The sequence below is a fragment of the Manacus candei genome, unplaced genomic scaffold, assembly GCF_025592945.1.
Source record: "Manacus candei isolate 608988 ecotype Guabito, Panama unplaced genomic scaffold, ASM2559294v1 h1tg000017l, whole genome shotgun sequence".
Lineage (NCBI taxonomy): Eukaryota > Metazoa > Chordata > Aves > Passeriformes > Pipridae > Manacus > Manacus candei.
Window position 1 is genome coordinate 373987 of NW_026138065.1, and position 26338 is coordinate 400324.

The 26338-nt window shown below is 42.1% G+C and overlaps 1 protein-coding gene across 4 annotated transcripts in view; it reads right to left on the reverse strand.

Annotated features, from left to right (window-relative positions):
* Positions 1–2686: 2686 nt before the first annotated feature.
* Positions 2687–26338, reverse strand: part of TRIM67 (tripartite motif containing 67) — a 40996-nt gene continuing 17344 nt past the window's right edge. For 2 of the 4 annotated variants that reach the window (XM_051783866.1, XM_051783865.1), the window contains exons 6-10: positions 20749–20894; positions 17671–17809; positions 16318–16621; positions 7826–7988; positions 2687–6357 (exon numbers count right to left, since the gene is read on the reverse strand). In XM_051783866.1, the coding sequence (XP_051639826.1) occupies positions 6292–6357; positions 7826–7988; positions 16318–16621; positions 17671–17809; positions 20749–20894 (818 nt within the window). In that variant the 3' untranslated portion in view covers positions 2687–6291. Of the gene's footprint in view, positions 6358–7825; positions 7989–16317; positions 16622–17670; positions 17810–20748; positions 20907–26338 lie in introns of all 4 variants that reach the window. The other 2 variants (XM_051783864.1, XM_051783863.1) reach the window with 1 other exon arrangement.

Consider the following 26338-nt stretch of genomic DNA (forward strand, 5'->3'; position numbering starts at 1 on the left):
TTTCAGGCTCTGCTTACTCCAGTGTCAGAAATTTCTGGAGTCTGGGAAATCACCCAAAGTGTCTTAGGTGGGACGCAACTAAATAATAGATCCCCTATAACCAATGTGAGCCAGAGCTAATGGAGTGGTACTGGGAAAGAGAGGTGTTTCATGCCTCTGAATCCAGGGTATGTCTGAAGTTAAGGCACAGGTGGTTGCTCTGAGGGAGGACTCTTGGGTTTCTCCAGCTACTGGATTATTCTTGATTGTGGTAACAAAGCAGGTATGGACAGTTAGAGTTAGGCATGCGTTCTGCATGAGTGCCTCATTTACATTATGACATAATATTTTTTATAATAATCAGGAATAATAAATACAGTACTAATGCTGAATTTGTTGGCAATGTTATAAGAATTTATTTAGAAACTGTAAAACAGCATAAACTTATACATCAGGTTTTCCAAAAGGGGAATAATAATAATACTCAAAGTTTTAGTTGGACCAAAAGACAAAAAGCAGTTTGTTTCTAATTCAAAAAATACAAACATTTGCTACAGGTACAAAATTATAAAAAGTTTGTATTTTCCTTTTGATCTGGCGATAGACACATATAGCAGAGATGTATATTTCACCAGCTCCAAATTAAGATAAGCTATGGGAAATGACAGTAACAAAAAAAAGTGTTGTAGTTAAGAAGAAAACACAGAAACAACTTCTTGTCTTTCATTTAACCAGAAGTGAACACCATTATCTTATTCCTTTGCACTTTTTTGGTTGCCAACATTTAAATTAGTGTTATTCATGCTTCATATGACAATCAGAAATAACAGCAGGTTTACCTCATGCATTTATTTTTAATATTCATCACATAATGTCTTCTCACCATGCTACCTGGAAAGGTTAGTGTTTTTATTGACAACATTTAAGGGAGGTGGAGGATGATGGAATGCAATCAGGATCTGGGAATATTTCTACCTACTGCTTCATAAGAATATGTTAGAAACCCTCCAATTAGCATAAAAAATAATTTTGTAATTAATTCTGCTTGGAACTGTTTGCAATAACAAATGTAACAAAAAGGTCATTTAACAGAAAGGAAAAATGCTGCTGAGTGTCTCTGTCAGTGGAACACAAGTCTGTCTCCTGTATTGTGCAAAGATGCAGGAGCCCTACACATTCAGTCTCTGAGGTTTGTATATGGGCTCCTGCACCTCAGAAGATCAAGTGCATCTGATTTATGGCAAATTTGTGCTTCAGGCTGCTGCTCCACCTGGCTGTGTGTGTGCAGCATTCAGTAGAGCTGGGCAGAGGAATCACCAGAAATGTTGTCAGTAAAAACTAGAAGCAGCTCACTTTTTTATTAAAAAACAACCAAAAAAAAAGACTCCATCTTTGCCTGGTAATTTTCAGTGACAAGTGCCCTTTACATTTGCTACATGGTTGATCTGATACTGTAATCTCCCTTACAAAGTTGATCTAGCCAAGATGCTTGATGTTTTTGTATTGTCTTCCGTGGTTCAAAGTTGAATTCTTGATTTTGCTATTTAAGCAGGATGCTGCGAAGCTGGTAAGGCCTGAGATAAGGTATAACAACTCTCCTAACTCATCTTTCTGTTTGTGAGCAAAGGACATACTAGATGGCACTAGAAAGCTGCTGTCACCAGGTTGTGGAATTTTGCATCCCTTCTCATCCCTTCGGGTAATCCGAATTATGGTCCAAAAATGCACTACCTCTTGTTGGCAGTTGCAAACATGGTGTTTTTCATACAGTGGTAGTGGCAGCTTAGCCTTGATCTCATCTCTCTTACCTTGTTTAAGAAATATTATCATGTAAGAAAGAAAGAAAAAAAAGCTGCATCTTACTCCAGAACAACTCAGAAGCCAGAGTATTAGGTGCTCTCTGCTACCTTTGCTAACTATACTTTGAGAAAAAAAAAACGCAAAACCCAACTTGCACAGCACTACCACAGAACTCTATCACCAGCCAAGAACAAACTACAGCAATACACTATTATGGCAATATTTACAACATGATGGAACATTATGCATATAATAAATTACATTTAATACTTTTCCTCTTAAACTCTGATATATGTGAGCTCATGCTTATTTTATTTATTTTGTTCAGTCCAATATATTTTCTTCTATGTATCTGAAGTGCATAGGCAACATAGGAGGTGACAGTGCTGTCTGCCTATCTTTTTCTGTTTTTAGAAGCCAAATTGCTTTCCAAATTCATGATACATCACAGTATGCTACTGTCCTCACTGACATACAAATTTATTTATAGCACATACCTTTCCACAGCAGAAGGAACAAGGGATTGTCAGCTACATCTGTGCTTTTATTGACATTAAGTCTTAGTAAGAGAACTTCTTGTGAGCTCTTTTTGAGTTGATGAGGGAAAAGAAGGGAGTGGAAATTTTATAGCATTGCATGCCTTGGGAAGTCTGAGAGTGCTGGCACACTACTTCTGTTTGTTCCCACTGAAGTTGATGGAAGTTTGCAGAGGAAAGAGCCAGGAAGCAAGCTCACAAAGGCTAAGGTTGGGGTTCACAGGGACAGGTGAAAACTGAGAGTCCTTTGTTGCTCTGCAGAACAGAAAGTTTACCTGCTCTGTTTATGTTGTAGCTGTTCAGAGCTTCCAAATTTGTGTATGCAGAAGACAAGCTTTGTTATATTTATTAGGGGAGGGCTTGTTTGTGTTTTGGTGGGTTTTTTAAAACATTAAGTCAGTTTACAGCTACCCTGTGCGGGCTCTGTACTGTAGTGGATGGGATTCATCCCAGTGCAAAAGGCTTGGCTCTCCTGCTTGTAAGGAGCAGCCTGGCCTCTGGGAGCCGAAGAGTCCCATGAGAGGCAGCTTTGTGTATATCTAGGTGCCAGAAGAGCTTGGAGTCCCAGAGAGATGCAGAAATACTCTGAGGAATGAAAAGGAAGCAAGAGCATCCCAATTGGTCCCCTTGGAAATCTATGCTGCCCTTCAGCCCTCTGGGTTCTCCCTGGACAGTCAGCAACACAGTTTCTGCAAGGACTAAAAGCTGACTCCCTCCTAAAGAAAGGATTTGGAGGAAACAAAAACTGGTATAAGAAATACTGTAGATGAAGAACGTGCAAACTTGCTGGGTTTATAATGAGATGGACCTTGGGGAAGTTACCTGCAAAGAAAGAAACTAACTAGCCTGAGCAGAGCAATAGGACTGTCCCACTTCTCCCCAACTGATGCTGTTCTGCAAAGGGAAAATTCTATTCTACCTATTATCAAATGACCACTGCCGTTCAGATACTCTGCGTAAATATTCGTGTGTGGAATAATTAGTTTCCTACAGTAATTTTAATTACTTAAGCATTATTTCTGTTAATCAAACTATGAAAATTTATGCAGCTGAAGTCACAAACGTACGCTCTATGAGGGTAATTGGTTTATTGCTACGGGCCATGCCAAAGGTAAGTCCTTGAATGTGTACACAACCAACACGCACAAACACGTTGTTTACTTTTTGGCCTAGGGTAAATTAGTCTTACTAATGCAGGTAGCCTACTGTAACTGTATTCCTTTTATTTTATTTGCATTTCTGCTAGGTTAAAAGGAGACTATAATGGTAGCTAATCTGTTCCCTACTTTTACGATGTTCGAATGCATAGAGGGTAAAAAAAAGCTTCTCTACTGCTCTGAAGCACATCCCACCTATTGTCTGTATTTTCATTAGAAATTAATAACGTGTCACTCAGTGTGTTCTCCCCGAGGTATAATACACCAGGAACCGATACCAAAGCAACTATGAAAACCAAAACTGAGTACTGCAAACACTTCTAAAACCCATTCAGAATTAATTTTATATATCTAGCAGTGGTTGAAGATTGGAAAGATGTAAATTCATGTGTTTCCTTTACAGAAGTTTGGAGTAAAGACAAAGGTTCAGTCCCAAAACAAACAATGCCTTCTTGCTTTTAATACATGTGAAGGTAGAGTGCCTTCCATATTCAAATTATCACAGGATGTTTCCCAATATAAAAAACTATGTGCAATTTATGTACAATATTCCCATACACTACTGACTGGCAATACTCAAAGCCAACACTATGATTACAACTGTTACGTTCATAGAAGAGCACACTCAAGAGGAAATTCAGGGTCTGGTAGTGTTCTAGCTGAGGTAGGTTAAAACAGACCTGCTAATTAGAAAATCTTGCATGAGTTCGTATGGTATTGAATGAAACCGAAGATTATAACACAGTTGGTCTCTGATATTCTTTACAAAACCAAGACCAGCATAGCACAGTTATTCTATTCTCTACAAGTTTACTAATACAATCCATTCCAGACTTTGAGGAAAGTACTGTTGCTTTCTCACTTAAAAGCATATGTTATTCTTTTCCATAGTTGGTTTTACTATTTCAATCTTGACATTGCTGAAGGTGCCCTGCTGTTCTGCAGGAGAGGTGGGCTACAGGGTGCTTGGTTGGTTACAGGCAACAGGATGGCAGACTGTTTTTTGTCTGTGCAATAGCCCAGGACTGTTCTGTTCTGGGCTACCTTTCCCTTCCCACAATGGCTTTGAAGTGGGATGACTGTGTGCTCTGCCACGGGGAAGTGTTGCCATCGCTCAGCACTACCTGAGTGATGTGCTCCATACAGGGACCTGCAGCAGGATGCCTGGGGGCTGGCAGGCTGCCCGAGGGCAGGCCTGGGCCATTTGTTCTGTGGCTGTGCTTTAATGCAAGGCCATAAGCTGGATTTTGGTTAGAATATTTGTTTTCAGGTTTGATAATTACATGCCTGATAACGTGTGTGTGCGTACATGTATGCTTCAAGAGGAAAATTTGTATAAGCAGCAGGACTTAAAAAACTGAAATAGAACATTGACGGGATTTAAGAGTTTATGTTTCTCTTGTTTGATAGCACCACACTTACATAGGATACAATGACAGAGTCCAAGATATCATGAGCTCACCCAGTCTGCTGCATCTTGTCCTCACGCATTGCCATTATACACACACACACTTGCATAAGTTAACTGGGTTCAGAAAAAGCACACAGGCAAATCAGTGTATTTTCTGACAACTGCAGGCAGGTGACAGTGCCATGGCTGTGGGAGAAGTTCACTATCTCTAGTTGTCACAGACTCCAGTTGTCATGGGTAGCACCTGAAATGACTGCTTGTTTTCATGGGAGATGCCAGGCACAGGTAAGTCTTGCAAAAGATTTATGTCCCAATCCAGAAAAATTCTTAGGGACAGGTTTTGCATTAATGCTAGGAATCTCTCTCAAGTGCTTTATTAGGATCAAGACATTAATTAGCTCACAGTAATCTAATAGAAAATTAAGGCTTCTGATCTCAAAGCTACATTGGAACTACAGCTGCCTAGGGCTTATCAGGATCAAGGCTGGAAAGCAGCATTTTTCAACATGGGAGACTTTGCGTGTGCCATATTTAAATAAATTTCTTATCAATTCAGTTGAAAGGAATCTCCCCTACCTTGTTTTCCATGAGTTGTGCTGATAACCACAATCAAATCTGCTGGATATGATAGTCTCCACAGTCACGTCTAAATAACCAACACTAAAATGTTATCAAGGATGTTTTTCTCTCTGTTTTTTGTATCTGATTTCTGCATGTATCATGGTGTTAGCTAAAATGAGCACAACTATTTCATGGCAGTGTTTGGAAACCAATCCTATTCTTGTCACAGATAATGAGGTAAGTTCTGCCACAGACTTCTAGAGGGACATTATCCCATAGCTTACTGCAGACTAGAGCCAGAAGGAATAATTAATGGTCGTTTGAGCCCCTGAATATAATTGACAACCAGGAATTCTTGAGCATACAGCCTCCACTTCAGCTGTCAAAACATATGCTTTCTTGATTTAAGGACTTCAGGTGGCAAGGGAATCCAGTTCACCTACTGGTAAATTGCTCCAACATCCATTGCCCCTCAGTCTTACCCATTTTTTCCAGCATCACTAATATTTAAGCACAAATCCAGCCATGAGAGGGAAAATACACTCATTTAACTTTTTTTGTGTGTGTTTGCATGTGTGTGCACGAGTATACATATGTGTGCAACGCATTGTAGATATGTTCAGGTACACATCTTCAGTTGAGTGCCAGTTCAGTGGATGTGCTTGCTATGGCTGTTAAATTAAAAAAGGGAGTGGTCTAGTTGTAACCAGCTGATTATTTGGTGAGCAACATGCCGCACAGTGTTTTAAGTCAAGGAAAAGAATGCTTTTTTGCTGACTTACTGAGAAGTGCCAAAACACACTGAGAAAGCTTAGAGAGTCCAACACAGTGTCAGGCAGGGGCTTCATTAGTTGTTGGGCAGCTTGGTCTGTTTTACACATTGTGGCACCTCCAATCCTGTGTGCAGAGTCACCTGCACAAAGAAGAAATAAGAAGAATGTAGATTCAAAGTGGGACATCCTCAGCAGAGAGCATTCATGAAGGCAAAGTGCAGACAAATGACAGGGGAAAGGCTGTGGGACTTCAGGGCCAAGTTTAAGTCAAGAATATTAATGCAGATGATATCCAGCCCCTGAAATAAACAAATCTCCTCCCCCCTTCCCTCCTGAACACTTTGGGACCTAGAAGCCAGGTGTCTGTCTTTTCCCAAATCTAGCCACCAGTTGTAGGTCTCCAGCAGTGCTGCTTGCTAGACACAGGGTTTGAAAGGGACCTCAAGTACTTCAGGACAGATATCACACAGTGGAGCTCATGTACTAAATATAAGAAAATCTTTTTATCTTTTCTGTCCTGGTAGAACAGAGCACAGGACATTTTAGTGCTCCTTCTATTACTCAACATATTTACAAGGTCAGAGTTTCCACACAGATGGACCAGAGCACCATTCAACAGCAAACACAAGCTTAGTTTCAGAGTTTTCCCCTGCCCCCTCATCAGCCATGCTCTGCCTTAATTCAGTTGTGGTAAGAAATGTAAGCCAGGTACTTAAAGGATGTAGTAGCTAAAACTGAAGATAGGCTATGAGTAAAAATCTGTGAGGTGAGGTGCCTAGAGAAGTGCCCCTGTCATCCACGTTGGTGCATCAAATTAAATAAAGCCGAGAAAGTTTCTTGAAAGATTTGGATGCCACCAATAAAAAATGCTGGAAGTTCATGTACTAATAAGGTCATGTGAGGTTTCTGATTTCAGTTTGAGTGCTTTAAATGATGAGTATTCCACCCTGGCTACATTGGTCCTGCCTGACCTAAGCTGACCTCCTTCAGTCTTCAGGCTCCTGGATGTTTCCATAGGTTCTTCCTTATACCACGCCCTGTTTCTAGCCATATGCAGTGGTCTTGAAGTAAAAATGCATTATATTTAAAGATAGTTCCTCTAAGCGGAAAACCTCCTGTGAACAGAGAGCAGGAATGATGGCAGACTGGTTCTTCTCTGCACTAATTCTCTGACCTATGTCGCCTTTGCTCTCCTTACTGCTCTGCTGCTCCTGTTTCAGTCCTTTGCCAATGTTAATTATCTCTAGAGATAAGATCTAAGAGGAATTGGGATACACATGTTTTTTAGTCAAACTGGCAGAGGAAATGTTAGTGATGCTACTTTCCAAGGAGAGTGTTGCAGGAAAATAAGAGCAGAAATTAGTGGGGTAGTGCAGATACTTTTACTTGGTTTTATAGCACTACTCCTTGCATTGGTCAGGCAAGGCAGAAGGTCAAATGCAGTCCAAAAAGTAGTAGTAGCCTAGGTGTAAGACTGAGAAGGAAAGAGCCCCTATCCATACTGACTACCTACAAATGCTGTTGTCAGCTCCAGCAGCTGATATGCTGGCAGCATACATTCTTCTTTAGGTGAAAAGGGTAAGTGGGACTGGACTGCAGAGGACTTACCTGGACATTTCGATTGAGGCTCAATGCAGGCATGAAGACACCCTCGATGTTTTCAAATGCTGGAGGTCCTTGCTGCTGCCCATTTATGTAAAAGGTTAGGTTGTGCTTGTTCAGATCCAGGAGAACACCAACAGTGGCACCTTTAGAAACTCCTCCTTCAGTCCTAAGGTACAAAGGGATCACACTTGGTGAAGGCAGAGGTCCCCATTGCTGTTGCTCTCCCTAGGACAAGTCTTACTAAGCAAAGGGAGAGTGGGGCAGCACAGTGAAATGATTATCCCTGTGGCATTTGGCAGTGACTGATCCATACCTTCACCTGAAACATATGCACCACATTCATGGGAGCTTAATGGGTGGATCCTAAAGAGAAATTAGATCCATCTCTCCTGCAACTGCAATTTAAGAGCTGAAAATGGGGTCTAGAACTAACGGGTCCACTCAGCTGAGATATGGGGAAGTGAGCCAGTGGGGACAGTAGTCCTGGAGACACAGCACGTCAGAGATATCCCTACTATAGTGGAGTGATGCACAGCAGGAAATGAAAAGTAGGAAGCTGGTTTCCTAGGTGTTAATTTCTAATCATTATGCCTGCTAACAGCTCAAGACCCAGACTTCAACTACTCACCTTGGTGTGCTCCAAGGGGATCCAGATTTTCAGAGTCCAGGGAGCCAGCACAGTTGTAACAGACAGTGGTTTTGTGGAGGAAGGGAAGGTGGGGATGGTTACAAATAAGTGTAGTTCCCAGAGAGACAAGGTGCTCAGCTATCAGACTGTTTCAAGTGGGAAAGTTGAGAGCTGTTTCAAGTGTGCAGGCATGGTTATTAATGCCAGTGAGAATTGGTTGTGTCAGGAGCAGCTGCTGAGATCTACTGTAGTATCAGAGCTTGCCAGGACAGACTCAGCCAGCCATTACATGCTTGAGTGATTTGACATTAATGCACTTTGACTTGGGGGTTAGTCAAACCCAGTATTACTTTAAAGAACACAGAGCAAAAATATCTACTAGATATGCAGATTGGCCACAGGCACTGCTACTCTGCTAATATCATGGGGCTCTGCAATGGATTTACGGCCTGACACAATTTGTTCAGGGTAAATCAGATTTCAAGTAATTTGCAGGGGGAAAGGAAGCAGCTGTCTTTTGTCCCATGCACTTGCCTCAGGCACACAACATTCACAAGATTAATGTGATTTTAACATAAAATTTATCACAATAGGTAGGCAAAACATTAAAAAAAATAGTGGGGGTAGGGATGAGAATGTGATTAGGAAGAATATAGTGCAGGGTAAGAAATTTTCCTCTTGTCCACTAGGTGTCATAAACTGTATTCCCTTAGACTAAATGTGGCACGTGGCATTTCCTCTGAAGGTAATACTATTCTGATTTCTCCATTTAAAGCTCTTCAAACAGTAATAATATAGCTATGAATTGCAGATTGGCTTTGAGATGTGTTGGATTTCAAACTTCACAATTTTGAGGTTCTTTTGATTTGCTTTTTGTTCCTATGAACATTAGTAGATTTCTCTTTAAGCTCTTCTCCAAAACCCCTAAGTAAATTTTCCATCAAAAGTTAAGATGCTTACCTCTCCTCAGTATCTCAGTATCTAGACTGTTTTTATTAAAAGAACTCAATTATAAACCTCATTACAAGACTGTGGGAAGCAAAAATACTATGATCTGGAGCTATTTACAAATAGATTACATTATTTTTTTCCTCTGTTTAGGATCCGCTTTGATTGTAGGACCCCACATTTTATATCCTACTTGATATAGATTTTATGACATCCTTTTAAATGACATTGACTCTCTTAGGGAAACAGAAACAGCAAATTTGCCTTTTTGATACTATGTTCTTTCCTATATGATAAGCTAATTTGTTTCTTGTGAGCTAATTAGCTGCATGCTGCACAATGACATTGAGTGACTCCTCTGCAGCCCCTGGGGACAGCCCCACTGAAGAGGAGATAGATGCTGCCTGCAGATTCCAGCCTAGGAAAGGGCAGTACCCAGCTGAAGCCCCTCCAGGAGCCACAGGGGCAGGGGCAGAGCAGAGGGATGGGGACCTTCTCCCTTCCTTGCTGCTCCAAATCTTGCAGGAATTCAGCAGGTAAATTGCCTCTTTCCTTGGCTGCCATCTCCCCACAGTGAGTCTGACTCTGGCAGGACTAAGCAGGGACAGAGGCAAGCAGGAGCTCCTCACCGTGCTGCTGTGAGGGAGGATAGACCTTTTCTGAGGCTGAACAGCTGCTCTTACTGAGCACCCCACGCTTTTCTTGGGAAGAGGGCTTTGAGGACTCCAGTGCTTTTTGGACTACTTTCGTGCTCACTTTCTTTAGGAGGAGAGGAGGGAGAGTCAAGGTTCATGAGTAAAATTATGCAAGGCATTTCCTCACTTCTGTACACCATTTAGACAGGATTAGGGATAATTTTTCTAATAATGCCTTTGTTGTGATAAAAGAAGCCAGCTAGCTCAAGAGACAATCTGATGTTGCTCTCTCCTGGTACACTTCTGTGGCAGCATGTATAAAAGCTGCTGCTTTACTGTAATGCATTTTTAAGACACTTAATGACAGTTAGACCATAGACCCCCAGTAATCTGCAGGCCATGAAAAGGAAAATTCAACTTTTTTGTTACAACACTTCCTCAATAAATACTTAACAATCATTAAATGATAATCCCATTCTGGAAATATGCCTCACTTCCATTATTTCAAGTAAATCCCGCTTGTCCTGCGCATTTTGATTTCTGTGTGCAACAATACATCCTGAGTGCAGAAGTCTGGAAGGCTGGAGTGCAGAAAAGGGAATTTGGCTACCATGAAAAATGCCATTGCTGGTGGCATTGAAGGCTGTTACTCCAAGATGCGTTCAGTAACAGCTTGGACAATGTGCTGAATAGGACTGCATGAATTGGCTTGAGGAATTAGGAAGGGTAGTTTCACTATTATTGAAAAATAAGTTTTGACAATTTATGAACACTTTAATAAACTGAATAATTAGTTTAACTCTCCATTAACAATATTTTAATCTCTAGCTTTACAGCAACTTAACAGTTTTACCTTGTCTATTGTCAATGACAGTATTTTTCAGTCTATCGTAACATTTTTGTGTGATGAAAAAAACTTGTATTTAGATCTCTGAAATCAGTGAGGAGACTCTCCTGATTGCAGGGGGCTTTAAGACTAAAACACAAATACTCTAGACTTTGGCTTCCCGTTGTCTTTCAGTGTAAAACATTTCAGTGTGAATTCCACATCTTTCTTTACATAAATACGTAGTAGCTGGAGTATCACATGTAGCACCTGGTATTCCTGCTCTTGGGAACTTTGCCAAGGAATGGATCTATTGCAATGCATGCCAGTGCCTCTTGTTAGCAGGCATACATCACCTCTCATCCAATAGTTTGTTTTGGAAGGGACCTTTAAAGGTCATCTAGTCCAACCCCCCTGCACTGAACAGGGACATCTTCAACTAGATCAGGCTGCTCAGAGCCCCATCCAATCTGACCTTGAATGTTTTCAGGAATGAGGCATCTACCCCATATTTCTTCAGAGAAGAGGTGTTCATCTGTCTGAAAATTTTTGTGGACCCATTCCAAGAGATCCATGTTTTTCCTGTGCTGAAGAGCACAAAGCTGGATGCAGTTCTTCAGGTAAGGTCTCACAAGAGCAGACTAGAGGGGGAGAATCACCTCCCTTAACCTTCTGGCCAGTTTTTTTTGATGCAGCCCAGGATACAGCTGGCCTTCTGGGTTTCAACTGCACACTGACAGGTCATGTCCAGCCTCTCATCCACCAGCACCTTCAAGTCCTTCTTGGCAGGGCTACTCTCAATCCCTTCATCCTCCATACTGCTGTGACTCAGATGTAGGACTCTGCACTTGGCTTTGTTGAAACTCACGAGGTTCCCGTAGGGTTCCCACTTCTCAAACCAAAACTGCACACAACATGCAAGATGAGGCCACACCAGTGCAGAGCAGAGCGGGACAATCCCCTCCCTCGACGAGCTGGTGATGCTGTGCCTGATGCCCCCCAGGACATGGTTGGCCCTCCTGGTTGCCAGGGCACTGCTGACTCATGTTCATGTTGCCATCAACCAGGACCCCCAGGTCCCTTTCCATGGCACTGCTTTCCAGCATCTCACTCCCCATCCTGTACAAACATCCAGGGTTGCCCCATTCCAGGTGCAGAATCCAGCACTTTTCCTTGTTGAACTTCCTCTAGTTGGTGATTGCCCAGTCCTTCAATTTGTCGAAATCTCTCTGCAGGATTTGTCTGCCTTCCAGGGAGTCAACAGCTCCTCCCAGTTCTGTATCATCTGCAAACTTGCTTAGTATCCCTTCCAGTCCTGCATTCAAGACATTTATGAAGATGCTGAAGAGCACAAGGCCCAAGATGGAGCCCTGTGGAACCCCACCAGTGACAGGTTGCCAGTCTGGTGTCACCCCATTCACTATTACCCTCTGTGCTCCACCCATGAGCCAGTTGCTCACCCACCACAAGGTATGTTTATCCAGCTGTGTGCTGGACTGTTTATCCAGAAGGATCCTGTGAGAAACAGTATCAAAAGCTTTACCGAAATCCAAAGAGGTTGCATCAGCTGGTTTCTCTTGATCAGATAGGTGCGTTACCTGGTCATAAAAGGAAACCAGGTTTGATAAGCAGGACTTTCGTCTCGTGGAGCTGTGCTGGCTGTGACCAATGACTGCATTGTCTTTCAGGTGTTCTTTGATACCTTCCAGAATAATCTTCTCCATAACTTTACCAGGCACTGAAGTGAGACTGACAGGCCTGTAGTTTCCAAGGTCCTCCTTTTTGCCCTTCTTGAAAATCGGGACAATGTTCACCAGCTTCCAGTCATTTGGAACCTCTCTGGATTCCCAAGACTGGTCAAAAATCATTGAGAGAGGTTTTACGATGACATGAGTCATCTCTTTGAGGATTCTGGGATGAATCCCATCAGGCCCCATAGATTTATAAGGATCCAGTTTGAGCAGCACATCCTGAACAATTTCAGGATTGACTGGGAGTTGATAATTCTCACAGCCATGGTGCTCTAGCCCAGGGCACTAAGACCCCCTTGGTCTGTCATCTGTGTTGAAGACAAAGGCAAAGAAAGCGTTAAACACTCCTGCCTTGTCTCTGTCCCTGTTTGTGAGGTGATCATCCTCATCCTGTAACAGGACAATGACATTCCTATACTGCCTATTGCCATTAATATATTTGAAAAATTTTTTTTTGTTGTCATCCAGATTTCTGGCAGCTTCAACTCCAGCTGAGCTTTGGCTGCACAAATTTTCTCCCTACAGAGAAAAATTTTCTGGCTGCACAAATTTTCTCCCTACAGAGACGCAAACGGTGTCTCTGTATCCTTCCCGTGTCACTTGACCTTGCTTCCACGGTGCATACACCTCACTTTTTTGCCTTATTTCCAAGAGAAGATCCCTGCTCAGCCTTCTGCTTTGCCTGCTTGACTTCCAACATTTGGCAATTACCTCCTCCTGTGCCCTTAGGAGATGATGTTTAAGAAGTGACCAGCACTGATGGACCCCACCACCTGCAGAAAACATTTTCCCAGGGGGCCTTAATTACTAATTCCTAAGCAGCCTGAAGTCTGCTCTCCTCATGCCCAGAGCTGAGGTTTTGCTGGCACTTTTCCTCCTGTCAACAGAGATTCTAAACTTGACCACTTTGTGGTTGCTGTGGCCAAGACAGCCTCCAACCTCCACTTCACTCACAAGATCCCCTCTGTTGACAAGCAGCAGACCAAGGAGGTCATCTTTCCAAGCTGGCTCCCCTAGGACCTGTTCCTTAAAGTTGTCATCCAAGTTTTTTAGGAGTCTTCTGGCTCAGGTTGTAGCAGCTGTATGATGCTCCCAGTTAATTTCTGGTAAGTTGAAGTCCTCCATAAGAACAAGGGCAGTTGACTGGGAACTAAGTCCCTTAGTTCCTCAAAGAATAATTCATCAGTGTCATTATCCTGGCTAGGAGGTTTATGGTAGACCTATAGTAATGCTTTTTGTTAGCATTAGAGTCTTCTGTTCATACCTCTTCCAGCTTTACAGAAATCATGCTAGTTTTTAAGAATGTAAAGAGATCCAATTTTGCATGCTGTGAGTGAAAGGAACAGAAAAGTCCTCTAAATGTGACATGTTGCATGAATCAGTCTTTCAAGCTCTACCACCGGTTATTTTTGAGGATGGTCATTTATTTATTGCCCTAATTTATTCTCACGAAGCTTAGGAAGCATGAAATTATTACTAAGGTGTAACTTTCATCACACTAACATCCAAGAGGCTAGAAGTCGACAATGAATATTCTTTGGACCGTGATACAGTGCTGTCATGCACTTGCATCCAGTGGACAAAAACAACTAGGCAGCAATAACTCTTTCCACAAGACTATTACAGCTAATGAGTTAAAAAACTGACCTAGTTGACTGTCACAGTTAAAAATATAATGCCTAGACCTAATTTCATTGAAGCGCATATGATTTCATAAGACTACATGCCCTTTGCAAGTGTACTTCACTTGAACAGATATTCCATGGGTTTATCTATGCTTTGGATGTGCCTAAGTCTTTTTTCAGGTAAAAACTGGGAAATTATCATTAACAGAAAGCACTTTTTTCTCATGATTAAGAAGGATGATTGAAAATCCTAAGTGTTTCCATGGTTTGTGCTTCCTAGAAAAAAAGCTTTTGTTTAGGTTGCATGTGGCTTGCCGGGAGGAGCATGCTGAGGACCAAATCCATAAAATAGGTTTCTGGGACAGTAGTACACAGAATGGTTGGCAGCCTTTTTCCAGAAAACATAAGCTGTTCCACAGAGCATTAAAATTAATACAGCTTAACATTACTTCCGCCCTAAATCGAATCAAGATGTTAAAGGGACAGAGAACTTTTTGATATATTTATTATACTGATGTTATTTTATTCTGTTTTGTCTTACTGATGTTATTTTACTCTATTTTGTCATAGGACATGATCGAAGGTCTTTAGAGTCATGGAAAACAACCCAATTGACTTCAGATGGCTTTTGATCTAGCTAAAAGATTCTTCCACCTGTCAGTAATGAACTGCAAAGTCAAACCATATTTCAAACAAAAAGTCCCAGCAATTGCAATATATTTGCTTAAAATACAGATAAGCTGCAGAGTATAAATAACTTCAACAGGAGACATTACAACCAACCTTAGGATACAGTGCATGTTGACATGAACTTATCCCTTTAAGAAGATACCTGCATTTGAGTGTTTTAAAAATCACTGCAAAACTTTCTTTTAATCATTTGGTGTAACAGAAACAACACCTGAGATAATGAGTGTGGAAGACCTGCTGGGACAGTCAGTAGAAAACTAAACCGAAACTGATTCCTGCTCTGCCACAGACCTGCTACATATCCTTGATCAGTCACTTTATTCCTACATCAATCATTGTGACAGAATAGGTATACAAATACACCATTTTTCATTTTCTCTTCAGAGGAGATCTTCTCAAGGATCTCAGTTACTGTAGTACTCATATGACCTTTGGCTGAGGCCTCCCCTCCCATGGGACACAGAGAGAGAGCAGTGCAGTTCTGCTCTGGTGATACCTCAGGAGCTTCACGCAAAGTTGGCCATGTCTCCTCTACACAGTCTGGCATCACTTCAATAAAACAAAGCCAGCACTAGGCAGAAGGAACTATCCTGAGCACTGAAAGTCATGCAGCCATGTCGGCACAACACAGGATCTGTGCTGACAGTCATTTTCTCTACGTGATCCGTCCCTGGACGTAGCTTCAGCTAGAACATGTCTTCCCACTGCTCTGTTGCATAGAGAACACAGAGCCTCTGAGAGGTGGGAGAAACAGTTAAGAGTGGTTTGGGGGCTTTCTGAAATCCTCCTTTGTCTAAGTTGCTTGTTCTGGTTGAGACGCTTCTCAAAGCTCTTCGGTACAATGGCTCAGTTGAACAAAAGCTGTCACTTAGCCCTCACTGTCAGAGAGTCCCTTGTGTCCAGATTTGCCTAGGTGTGACCTATAGCATTACCTTTAATCAGCTTTCAGGACTAGAAATAAACACTTGCATTTGGAATAGGTGATCACCAATGCTTTGCCTAATTGTTGTGCAAACCCACAGCAAAGACTCCTCCTACGAAAGAGAATCAACCACCTTTCTCCCTATGCTCCCCAGCAATGAGAGACAAACCCTACATACCATTGTGCTGTGCTCCCATCTGCTGATGTGGATGGGACACACAGTAATGGGATTAAATCACAACAGGGGGGATTTAGGCTAGACCTGAGATAAAAACTGCTAACAGTGAGGATAACAAACACCAACACAGATTGTTAAGGTGCAATCACTGTCACTAGTGATTTTAAGAAGTAATAAAATAACTACATTTAGCCAGTAGTTAGACTAGATGGCTCTCTGAGGCACTTGCCTCTGATGTACAGCAGAAAAATGAAAAATGCAGTAATGAGAAAAGCTTGCAAGCAGCACTTACCGATTGGTGTGAGAATTGCAGTGCATGAACCAGCTGCGGTTGTTGTCAACGTACATGGCCCATGCCTTGTCATCCTTGCCCAGCATCATATCTTTGACAACGTTAATCCTGGCAATGCCAAAGGCTGGATCTGGATGGTTGTCATACCGGTCCACATGCAGTTCCCAGTAATGCACACCCTTGGAGAAGGCTGCTGTGCCAAGAACAACCCGGTCATCGTAGCTGTTGCAGGTGGCAGTCTGGTTGTCATTCGACAGCACTATGTCTCTGTGAGCTGAGGAGGGGTCAAAGGTGAACCATGCCACTGTGGAAGGGAAAAAGGAAAGGCAGGATTATATTAGGAGGGGCTGTGTCCAAGTGGTGACTCCTCTACTTCAATAAGAAGGATGGGATTTTGCTTTCCTAAAAACCCCACTGCACTTCAAGATAATAAAGGCAATCTTTCCTTGGTACTGTAGGCAGCTACACAAGATTGATCTGAGCTGGTACACAGCTGTTCTTCAGCTCAGAAATGCCTTTTATTATCTGTGATTGTTCCCCTGAAGTTAAGTTGCTAAGGACAGTGACTTTCTGTTCACACACAGTAACAGGAGAGTCACTGAGGAGACAAAAACTTCTTCATGATGTGGAAACTGCTCACACAGGTGAATTGGTTCAACCTCACTTTTAATGGAAATAGAGATCCACTGTGCCGGTGCTGGTTAGGACTGACTTCACTATTTTATCAAAGTGAAGTTCTTTTTAAAAAAGTTAAAAAAAAATGAAAAAGCTCTTAAAGTATAAATATTTTATACTGGCCTATTTTGACAACACAGTATAGAACTGGAAGTGGTAGTAGCATGCACTTCTTGATTCATTACAATATCATTAATGAAGATGAACTTCCTGTAATGTGGTTATGGATGTCAAGTATAATTACGGAGGAACAAGCATGAATTCCCATCTCTGTATTATCAAACTTTGCTGGGAAATTGAAGCAGTAGTGAAGAAAAAGGCAAATCCCAAAGATATACGGAGAAGGGGAGACAGAGTGGAACAGAAAGTACCACATGAGTTGCATAACTACTTCTGTATTTTAAAGCAAGCATCTTAGTTAAATCCTAGACATTTACAGTCAACTAAAAATCACAAGATTTGAAACCTGAAGTGTGTTACTGACAATGGAAAATCACCAAAAGTGGTTGGAAGAGAGTTCAGTTCCTGTGCACACTCAGTTCCTCACCTCTTCTCTCAGATGATCCAAAATCTCCATGCCCTAAGTGTCAAACACATTAGTGGGTGTAAAGGTATGCAAGTGTCATGCCACTTAGACCTGCAGCTTTTCACTTAAAAACTGGCAAAAACCCAACTCACCATCCGACGTCTGTAAAATAACTGTCTTGCTGTAAGGACCAACTCCTGAGGAGTTGAAAGCTTTGACTCTTGCATTATAAGTGCTGTTGAAATGAAGGCCATCAATGGTGCAGAGGGTCTCCTTGCCAACATATACTTCCTAAACATTCCAAAAAAAAAAAAAAAAGGGAGAGAGAGGAAGAAGGACATAGTGTAACTGTTTGTCTGTGCCTCATGGTCACATGTTAGGACTTCCATAAATACAAGCCAAAAGCGAACAGTTTCTCATTTTTTCCTAGGATGTGGCAATTTTACTGTTATATCACAAGCAGCCACAGCAGTGGAGACATCAAGGATTGTTAGCAGTGGAGACACTAAAGTGAAGACAAAGCTGGAAGGGTAAAGCAATATAGGGCAACAGACAAATATTGATTTTTATCCCCTTTTCCTAAATATCTACTCCAAACCACTATTCTGGATAGTAGTCCCAGTGTCTGACACATTGTGACCATTATTATATTTATGTAAGACAGAAAGAGGGGAACATATAAAAATAAAAAAACCAAGTAAGTGCACTTTTATTCTGTTGGAAAGGTTACCTCATGCCTGAGTTAAAATATAATTTTGAAACTTTAAAACACAGAACCAGAGGAAAACGATCTCCTAAGAATTAGGATCACAAACATCACATGACTAAACAGTAACTAGACAACAGAGACGTCAAAGAAGTCTGCAAAGATCTATAAAACAGCAAGCACTTGTGTAATGTGAAATATTTCAGGAAGAGGAACATCTAGGCAGACCAATGAAGAGGATCAGTCAGATTATAAAGGTTATTATGAACTGAATGAAGCCTAGAAACTTAGGTTTTTTTGAAAACTGAATAGAAATTGACAGAAAAGGAAACAAATCCTGTCTTGGCAGCAGGTTGAAAGACACAATTCCTTTCCCCCTCTGATTTCTCTGACTCTGTGAAGTCCATAGGTTTATGGTAGCAAAGGCCCTGAAGTGCTTAAGCCTGTCACTAAGCAGACCACTCAGACCCCAGTTCAGTTAAGACACTTAAGTACATGCCTAGGAGTAGTTCTGATGGTTAGGGCTCTTTGCTATGTACCTATAGTGAATTAAGTATGTGATGAATAGGAAAGGGATTACTTAAGTTTACAGCAGGCCATGTGTTTGGCCACTTTGCTACCATGGTGGCTGCTACAAACAACAAAATCTCTTGGGTCCTGAGTTAGCTGGTGATCTTTCATGGAGACAAAGAAGAGTTTTCTTAGAATAACTCGATTTGTCTCCATGTCCATGCAATTGTCTGTGCAAAAAAGTTGTATTTGTAGGAAAACTCTCACATTATCTAATCTGCTTCATTTTTACCACTGTTCACTGTTTCTGTTTATTCAGATTCTGCTCCAATGGGAGACAAAAACTGTTCTTTAAATCCACCCACCAAATACTGATAAACATTGGTCAATGTAGTTGCTTTCAGACATATAATTCTTCATTAAAAGAGTTAGTAAACCCTTGTGGAAATGGCACTGCTGAGAAGCCTACCTTTTATCTTTTAATGGGTAAAGCTGAGGATGTTTCTACCACAGCAAGCAGAGCATTCCCCTCAGAACTTGTCACTCTATATTTTTAAGGATTGAGATGGTTCTGTAACTTTTTTGATCCAAAATCTTGACATGGCAATGCCAACAGTCCTAAAACCATTGGCAGTTACAAAACCCATCCACACAAATGAGCTTGGGTGCGCACCAGCCTGAAGTCTTGTTATTCACAAGTATTTATTTAGATGTGGTGCATACTATTTGAAAACATCTATCAAAGACACTGGAATTCTAACACCTTGTCCCTAACTCTTCATTCGTTGCACACTGACAACACTCTTGTCTACTAATATTAACTCTATTGGCAGTTCCCAGCAGCCATTCGCAAAAGTATCTTTTTAGACTCTCAGTAATGGAGACCAAATCCCTGTAAAATGTTACTTGGACCAAGGAACTGAGGAGACCTTACAAAACCATAGTGCACTTCAAAATGTCCTGCCAATATTGTTGCCTCTTCTAATGAGGGGTGTCCAAATCAGGTACCTTTACTGGCTGTGAGTGTAGTGGTTTGGCACAGGGAGGCAGTTCCTTAGGTGGATCCATGCCAGGATATTTTCAGCTTGAGAAATCTTTAAGTTTCCAGTGAGAAGCCAGTTTGCAGCTCCCAAAGGAATGCCATTGCATGGTTTTAGCAAAATTTCCCATTTGTGAAGAGAGCAGCTGTACCCCAAAATGATCTCCAAATGCTTTCAAGGCACTAGCTCCTAGGGAAAGCACTGGGCCAGCCTGGTCCTGGAGCAACAGGAGCCTGAAGCCTACCTGACAAGGAAGAGCCACAGCTTCTAGCAAGACATGGCTGGCAGAAAGCTGATTGCATTACTTCTGTAGTTTGTTTTTTAGGATATGTCACGAAAGGATGGGAGCCTATAAGTACCTTGCACCAGCAACCAGGAGCAATTAGTTGTGACATTCACCCTGAGGTTCTTGAAGTACAGCACTTGGGATGCCTTTCCATACTTACCAACTCCATCACAGCTTGTCTGTGGAAAGCTTCCACCAGCCTGGTCTCATCCACTCCCAGGGAAAAGTTTTACAAATCCTGTATTTTTATGCAGGATTTCATTTTCACTCAGAAAATCAAGAAAAACTGAGTTGCATTTCCGGAGCAAGAATGTCAGCTGTTGAAGTGGGGTGCTACGGACAGATGAGAATAAGGGCTTCAAAGAAATCAATGTTGTGTGCATGAACCGCTTCCAGCTCCTGCAGGCTAGTATGGGATTTTCTGCTTTGGTACACTTCAGGGATGCTTCAAGGCCTGCTTTGCGAGAGGCTTGAGAATAACCTCAGCCAAGTTTCTACCTAAGCCAGTGGTCCTTCTAATAAGCAGCATCTGCACTGCTTTCTACATCAACACAATGGAAAAGCAGGGATGTTTTGACAGCTTGTGTCTTACCTAACCCCTCTCCCCACCCTCAGACAGAAACAAATCCATATCCAGAGGAAACTCACATACAAAGAAACACAAATAAATGCTGAATGAAATTCTCACTCGGAATTGGCCACCATCTCCATCATCAAGTTCCAAGATATAACCCTCCACTGGGTTGTGGCTCAAAGGTGGCATCCTCCAGGCCAATGTCACACTGTTGTTTCTGGTGCAACACTTCTCCAGCTGCAGTAATGGGACGGGTGGCACTGAAACAGGAACTGGGTACAGATTAGTGTAACTCTGCCCTACCCCATTAGTCTGTGCCACGAGTAGTATGGCAATGGCTCACTTCCCTCCCCTCACAGGGGAACCAGTATTTGTTAGGAAGAGGGTCCATTCCCTTTCTTGAAACAAAAGGCAGTAAAAATTATATAACAAGCTGTTGTTAGCCAGTTAGACAAATAATTTGGCTGAAATATGTAAACAGAAACATATCTGGACTTGCTTCTGGTGCTTCATAAAAACTACAGTGTGGGGACCTCCTGTTTGGTTTCCTTCCAAGGAGTCACTGTCTGGAAGAGTTTTTTCTCACACTAGAGCACCTGCTGTGCCCAAGAGGAGGGGCAGGGAGTGTCTCAGGCAGCATGGAAGATGCAGTGCTGCCAGGAAGTTCAGTGCATTACCAAAGAATTGGTTTATGAATCAGCAGATAAGTCCTTCCTCCCAGCACAGCAGCAAGACAGAGCCTGAACTTTAACAACAGTAGGAAGATAATTCATCACTTTAATTGTGGGAGTTTTTTTAAAAAAACCTAATCTAATTTTTAAAATCTAATCTAATGCACCACCCCCATTCCCCCCAACTTTTCATTAAAACCACCTCAGATATGTTATCTTTATGGAAGCCATACTTAAAAGAAACTGTTGAAGAAAACTGTTCCAATTGCAAACTTTAGCTAAATCCCTTGGTTTGGTGAGCAAAATGGACTCCTGCACCACAGGAGACTCCTCTTGGAAATTACAAGTGTGAAGTTATCTACCAATGTGCCTTTTTAGTGACTTGCTCAGGAGAAACATCAAAAGCAGCATCTTAAAAACAAAAAGAAACAGAGTAAAACATTCAGCTGTGCTTCTGTGGGAAAGAGGCCCCTACTCCATCTCTCCTAAACACAATTAAACTCCCACTGTTCACTCTTTGCTGATGTGAGGCTTCCAGGGATTCTTCATGTAATGCACAATGCTGGGGGGGGGGGAAAGAGCAGAATTTTTGGGAGAGAGTAACTGTTTTATGAGTCCTTTTTAATTACAGAATTAGGAATACCATTTAGGAACAGAATATGCTTTCATCCAGCAAAGTGCTCTTGTTCCCACTTCCCAGTGGAAGCATGAATTTGACACTGTGTGCGATAGTTACACATACTGTGGGGAAGTTCCTCGTCTCCTTTACCATGTTGCTGGACATTCAAGTTTTTGTGTGTAATTCATATCAGCCTCCTACTCTTTTTGAGCCAGCCAGTGGCCTGAACTGCACAGCTCTCCTAAAGGAGAGGTAAGATGTTCATGCCAAGGAGCTGTGCAGCTTTGCTGGATGATGCTTTCTGTGCCTGTCCTCCTGCCTACTCCACTGGATGCAGATGGGCAGAGTTTTGCCTTGGTCTCAGATTACCTTTGGGAAGAGAAAAGATGAACACTTGTAAAAGTCATAGGAAAGCGCAAAGTGAGTTACATAATTGGGACACTGTTATATACAGGGAAGAGCAATGGGATAGGACCAAGAAAAGAAAAATATAGGCTAAGTGCCAGGAAAAAAAGATTCAGATGTTAAATTACAGCGCTGTCCCACTTCTTGTTCAATTTAAAGTCCTCTAGAGACTTTTTGAAGGAAAAGATTAAAAATATAAAGGGAAAAATGATACCGCATTGGCACAGCAAGGCCTGTTAATGAGTCTGAATGATGTCCTATTTTTAAAGTGCTTCATGCAGGTTACTCTTAGATAAAAAATGTGATACTGATGTCTCATGTCAACTCAGCAGTCCCCAAAACACATTGCTCAATGTATCTCACAGCTGATGAGGGTAGTCCTCTCACAGGGAACAATACGGCTGCTCTAAGGTGTTGTCTGTTGTCTTCTTGACAAGCAAGTGGTGCAGTGATGCCCTCTACCTTCCCAGATTAATTTTTAAAGTACTAAGTGCAGTGAAAGAACAGGACCCTCAGAAGCATGAAAACTTGGATCTTCTCCAAAACTGCAGTACAGCCCTGGAACAGCCTGAGTCACTGATGTAGCAAGTGCCCTACAAACAGTGTTACCAAGAGAGAAGGAAAGACCACGGTCAAAGAGACCTGAGTCCATGACACAGAGCAGAAAGAACCAAGGGCAAAGCCTACAATGGAACAGCTGCCCTTTAGTTGTCAGAGCTGTACAGCTCATGGCTGGAGAAGCAGAGATTTATGGTATGTGATGTGTCTGGGCAATCTTCGTGGACTGGTCTGCAGAAGAGGGAAGGAATCACTCCTGAGAAGGAGAAGGGGCATATGAATGAATATTCAGAGGTGGTACAGAAAAGTATTCTATTTTGTACCTAGTCTCTGTTTTACCACAAACCATGACTGCATGACAGTTCAGCTATGTGAACAAAACAAACCTGGAATATGTATTTGCCTGTTCCCATAGCTTTAATTTAGGAAATGTGATGTATGCATTAAGCCAGTCATCAGAGGACAGGAAATTTGTGCCAAGGCACTCAGTAAAAGCAATAGAGAGAAGAAAACATGGGCAGAGAAAAGGATCTGGAAAAGCTCAAAAGGCCAGCAATTACTAGAGCTGTGTGTGTGTCTCAGCAGGCCAGCTGGCCTGGGAAGAGTGGGACTCTTGTCAGAGGGTTATCAGTGAGACCCTTTGGTCAACATGATTGCTTAAGCATTACTTCTGCACCTATCACATCTCTGCACATTTAATTTGTTACCAAATTGCTTTTTCTTTCTGATTTTTATCTTTTGAGATGAACTTTAGATATGTGCTTACAGAGAGTCCATCGGTAAGGTACATGAACATGTCATCAAAGCAAATGTAATGTGATTTGTTCTCATTTTCATTCTTCTTTGTCTACCACAGTGAATCAATGTTTACTTACAAGCATGCTTTCACTCTAAATGACCCATGCAAGCTCACTGAGGTTGAATAAGGCCAGAGTTTGAAAAAAAAATAGAAATTTAGTCATGCACTAAGCATTGACAACAATAGTACAGACCTTATATTGCAAAGCTTTTGGAACAAAAGCATTTTCAGTTGGAAAAGCCACGCTGGCCCTATTCCCCTAGATCTCCCCAAAACTTCCTTTACAGATTATCTCTGACATCTTTAGTGCATCTGCTCTTCGCAGATCAACCACTGCAGTGACTTATTAACATTCACTCCAACACCAACATTTGGCAAATATTAATGACTTGTTGGTGTGCTGGGGCAGGTAGGATTGAAGAAAGAGAAGCCGATGTGAAGAAACACATACATTTTTTCTTTGTGAAACTGCAGGTTTCAGAAATATGCAAGTTCTCATGGTGATAAGTAGCAAAACATCACCCTGCTATCCTAGGTTCTCCTCACAGTCGGAGAATTGATATTCCGAGTAAGTCTGGATGTTCACTCCTGAAATGCAAGACTACTACATGTGAGAAGATGCAAATCATGCATCTGAAGAAGGACAAATCATGCCTGGCAAACTTGGTAGCCTTCTATGACAGGGTTACAGCAGTGGTGGAAGAGTGACTGATGATACCTACTTGAAGTTGTCCCAAAGCATTTGACACTATTCCGCACAACATCCTTGTCTCTGAACTGGAGAGACATGGATTTGATGGATAGACCTCTCTGTGGATAAGGAACTGGCTGGATGGTCACACTCAAAGAGTTGCAGTCAATGGCTCAATGTCCAGTGACAATGGTGTTGTCACTGGAGACCAGTGACAATTGGTGTTCCTCAGGGGTCAGAAGTGGGACTGACACTGTTTAACATCCTTGTCAGTGTCAAGCTATGTTGTGTGGTTGACACGCTGGAGGGAAGGGATGCTATTCAGAGGAACCTGGACAGGCTTGAGAGGTGGGCTTGTGCGAATCTCATGAAGTTTGACAACGCCAAGTGCAAGGTCCTGCACCTGCATTGGGGCAACCCCAGGTACAAATATAGGCTGGGCAGAGAATGGAGCAAGAGCGACCCTGGGGAGAGGGACTTGGGAGTGTTGGTGGGTGAGATGTTGGACATGATCCATCAAGGTGCATTTGCAGTCCAGAAGGCCAAACATATCCTGGGCTGAAGCCCAAAAGAGGTGTGACCAGTAGGTTGATGGAGGTGATTCTGCCCCTCTACTCTGCTCTCCTAGGACACCACCTGGAATACTGCATACAACTTTGGGGTCCCAGCACAAGAAAGAAGTAGAATTGTTAGAGTAGGTCCAGAAGAGGGACATGAAGATGATCAGAGGGCTGGACCACCTCTCCTAGGAAGACAGGCTGAGAGAGTTGGGGTTACTCTGCCTGGAGAGGAGAAGGTTCCAGGGAGACCTTACTGTGGTCTTCCAGTACCTAAAGGGGACCTACAAGAGAGCTGGAAAGGGACATTTTACGGGGGTATCTAGTGATAGGACAAGGGAGAATGGCTTTAAACTTAAAGAGAGTAGGTTTAGATTAGATATTAGGAAGAAAGTCTTTACTGTAGGGTGGTGAGGCACTGGAACAGGCTGCCCGGAGAAGTTCCAGATGCCTCATCCCTGGCATTGTTCAAGACCAGGCTGGATAGGGCTTGGAGCATCCTGGTCTGGTGGAAAGTATCCCTGCCCATGGCAGAAGGGTTAGAACTAAGTGATCTTCAATGTCCCATTCCAACCCAAACCAATCTGATTCTAAGATAATGCAGAGCTGGTTGAGAAGTCATAGAGGTAAAATTTCAGGGAAACAAAAGGCCAAAGTGTCAGACTGAGCAGTTCAAATGGAAACAGACTTCCTGTCAAAAATGGAGAAATATAAACACACTTCTATATACTAAACAATCCTCAATATCTATGAATGTTAGGTTGGAACCAGTCACTGGTTTATTCTGCTTGGGCATGCGGGGGCGTGAGGGGAAGTAACGCCATCCCTCATGCACTTTCAGGAATGGTGGCCAGGTTAGCACCCTTTTCACAATTTTTGCATGGTGTGTACAGGTCATACTGGTTGTGCTGACCAACCTAATGGGACATGCAACAGGTAATCCCTGATCAAGGCCAAGACAGTTCAAGCAAAAGCCCTTCCTGAGATGCCTCTGGGTGGTAAAGCCCAAGGGTGTTGGGAAGCTCTGCACAGGTTTGGGCAGAAGCAGTCTTGTCCTCTTCTCTGCTCCTCAGACTGTGTCTAGCTCGATACTAGAGCTTCACAGTGATTTGTATGATAAATGAGAGCACAGCAGACAACACTATCTTTCAAAAAGCCCTAGTGAATTTGGCTCAGTTAAAGTCTTGTAAATCTTCAAGCTTAAAGCCAGATGAATGTCCAAAAGCCAAACACTGAAGTTGCCCTCACCTCAGATGACCTGTGGTTAATTAGCAATCTATGTGACTAGTTTAACTAAATATTACATGTGTTTGTAAAGGAGAGTGGTGGAAGATTAGTATTAAATATATTTTAAAATAAATATGGCCAGCATTAAATATCAACTGATTTTAAAAGACGAGTGCA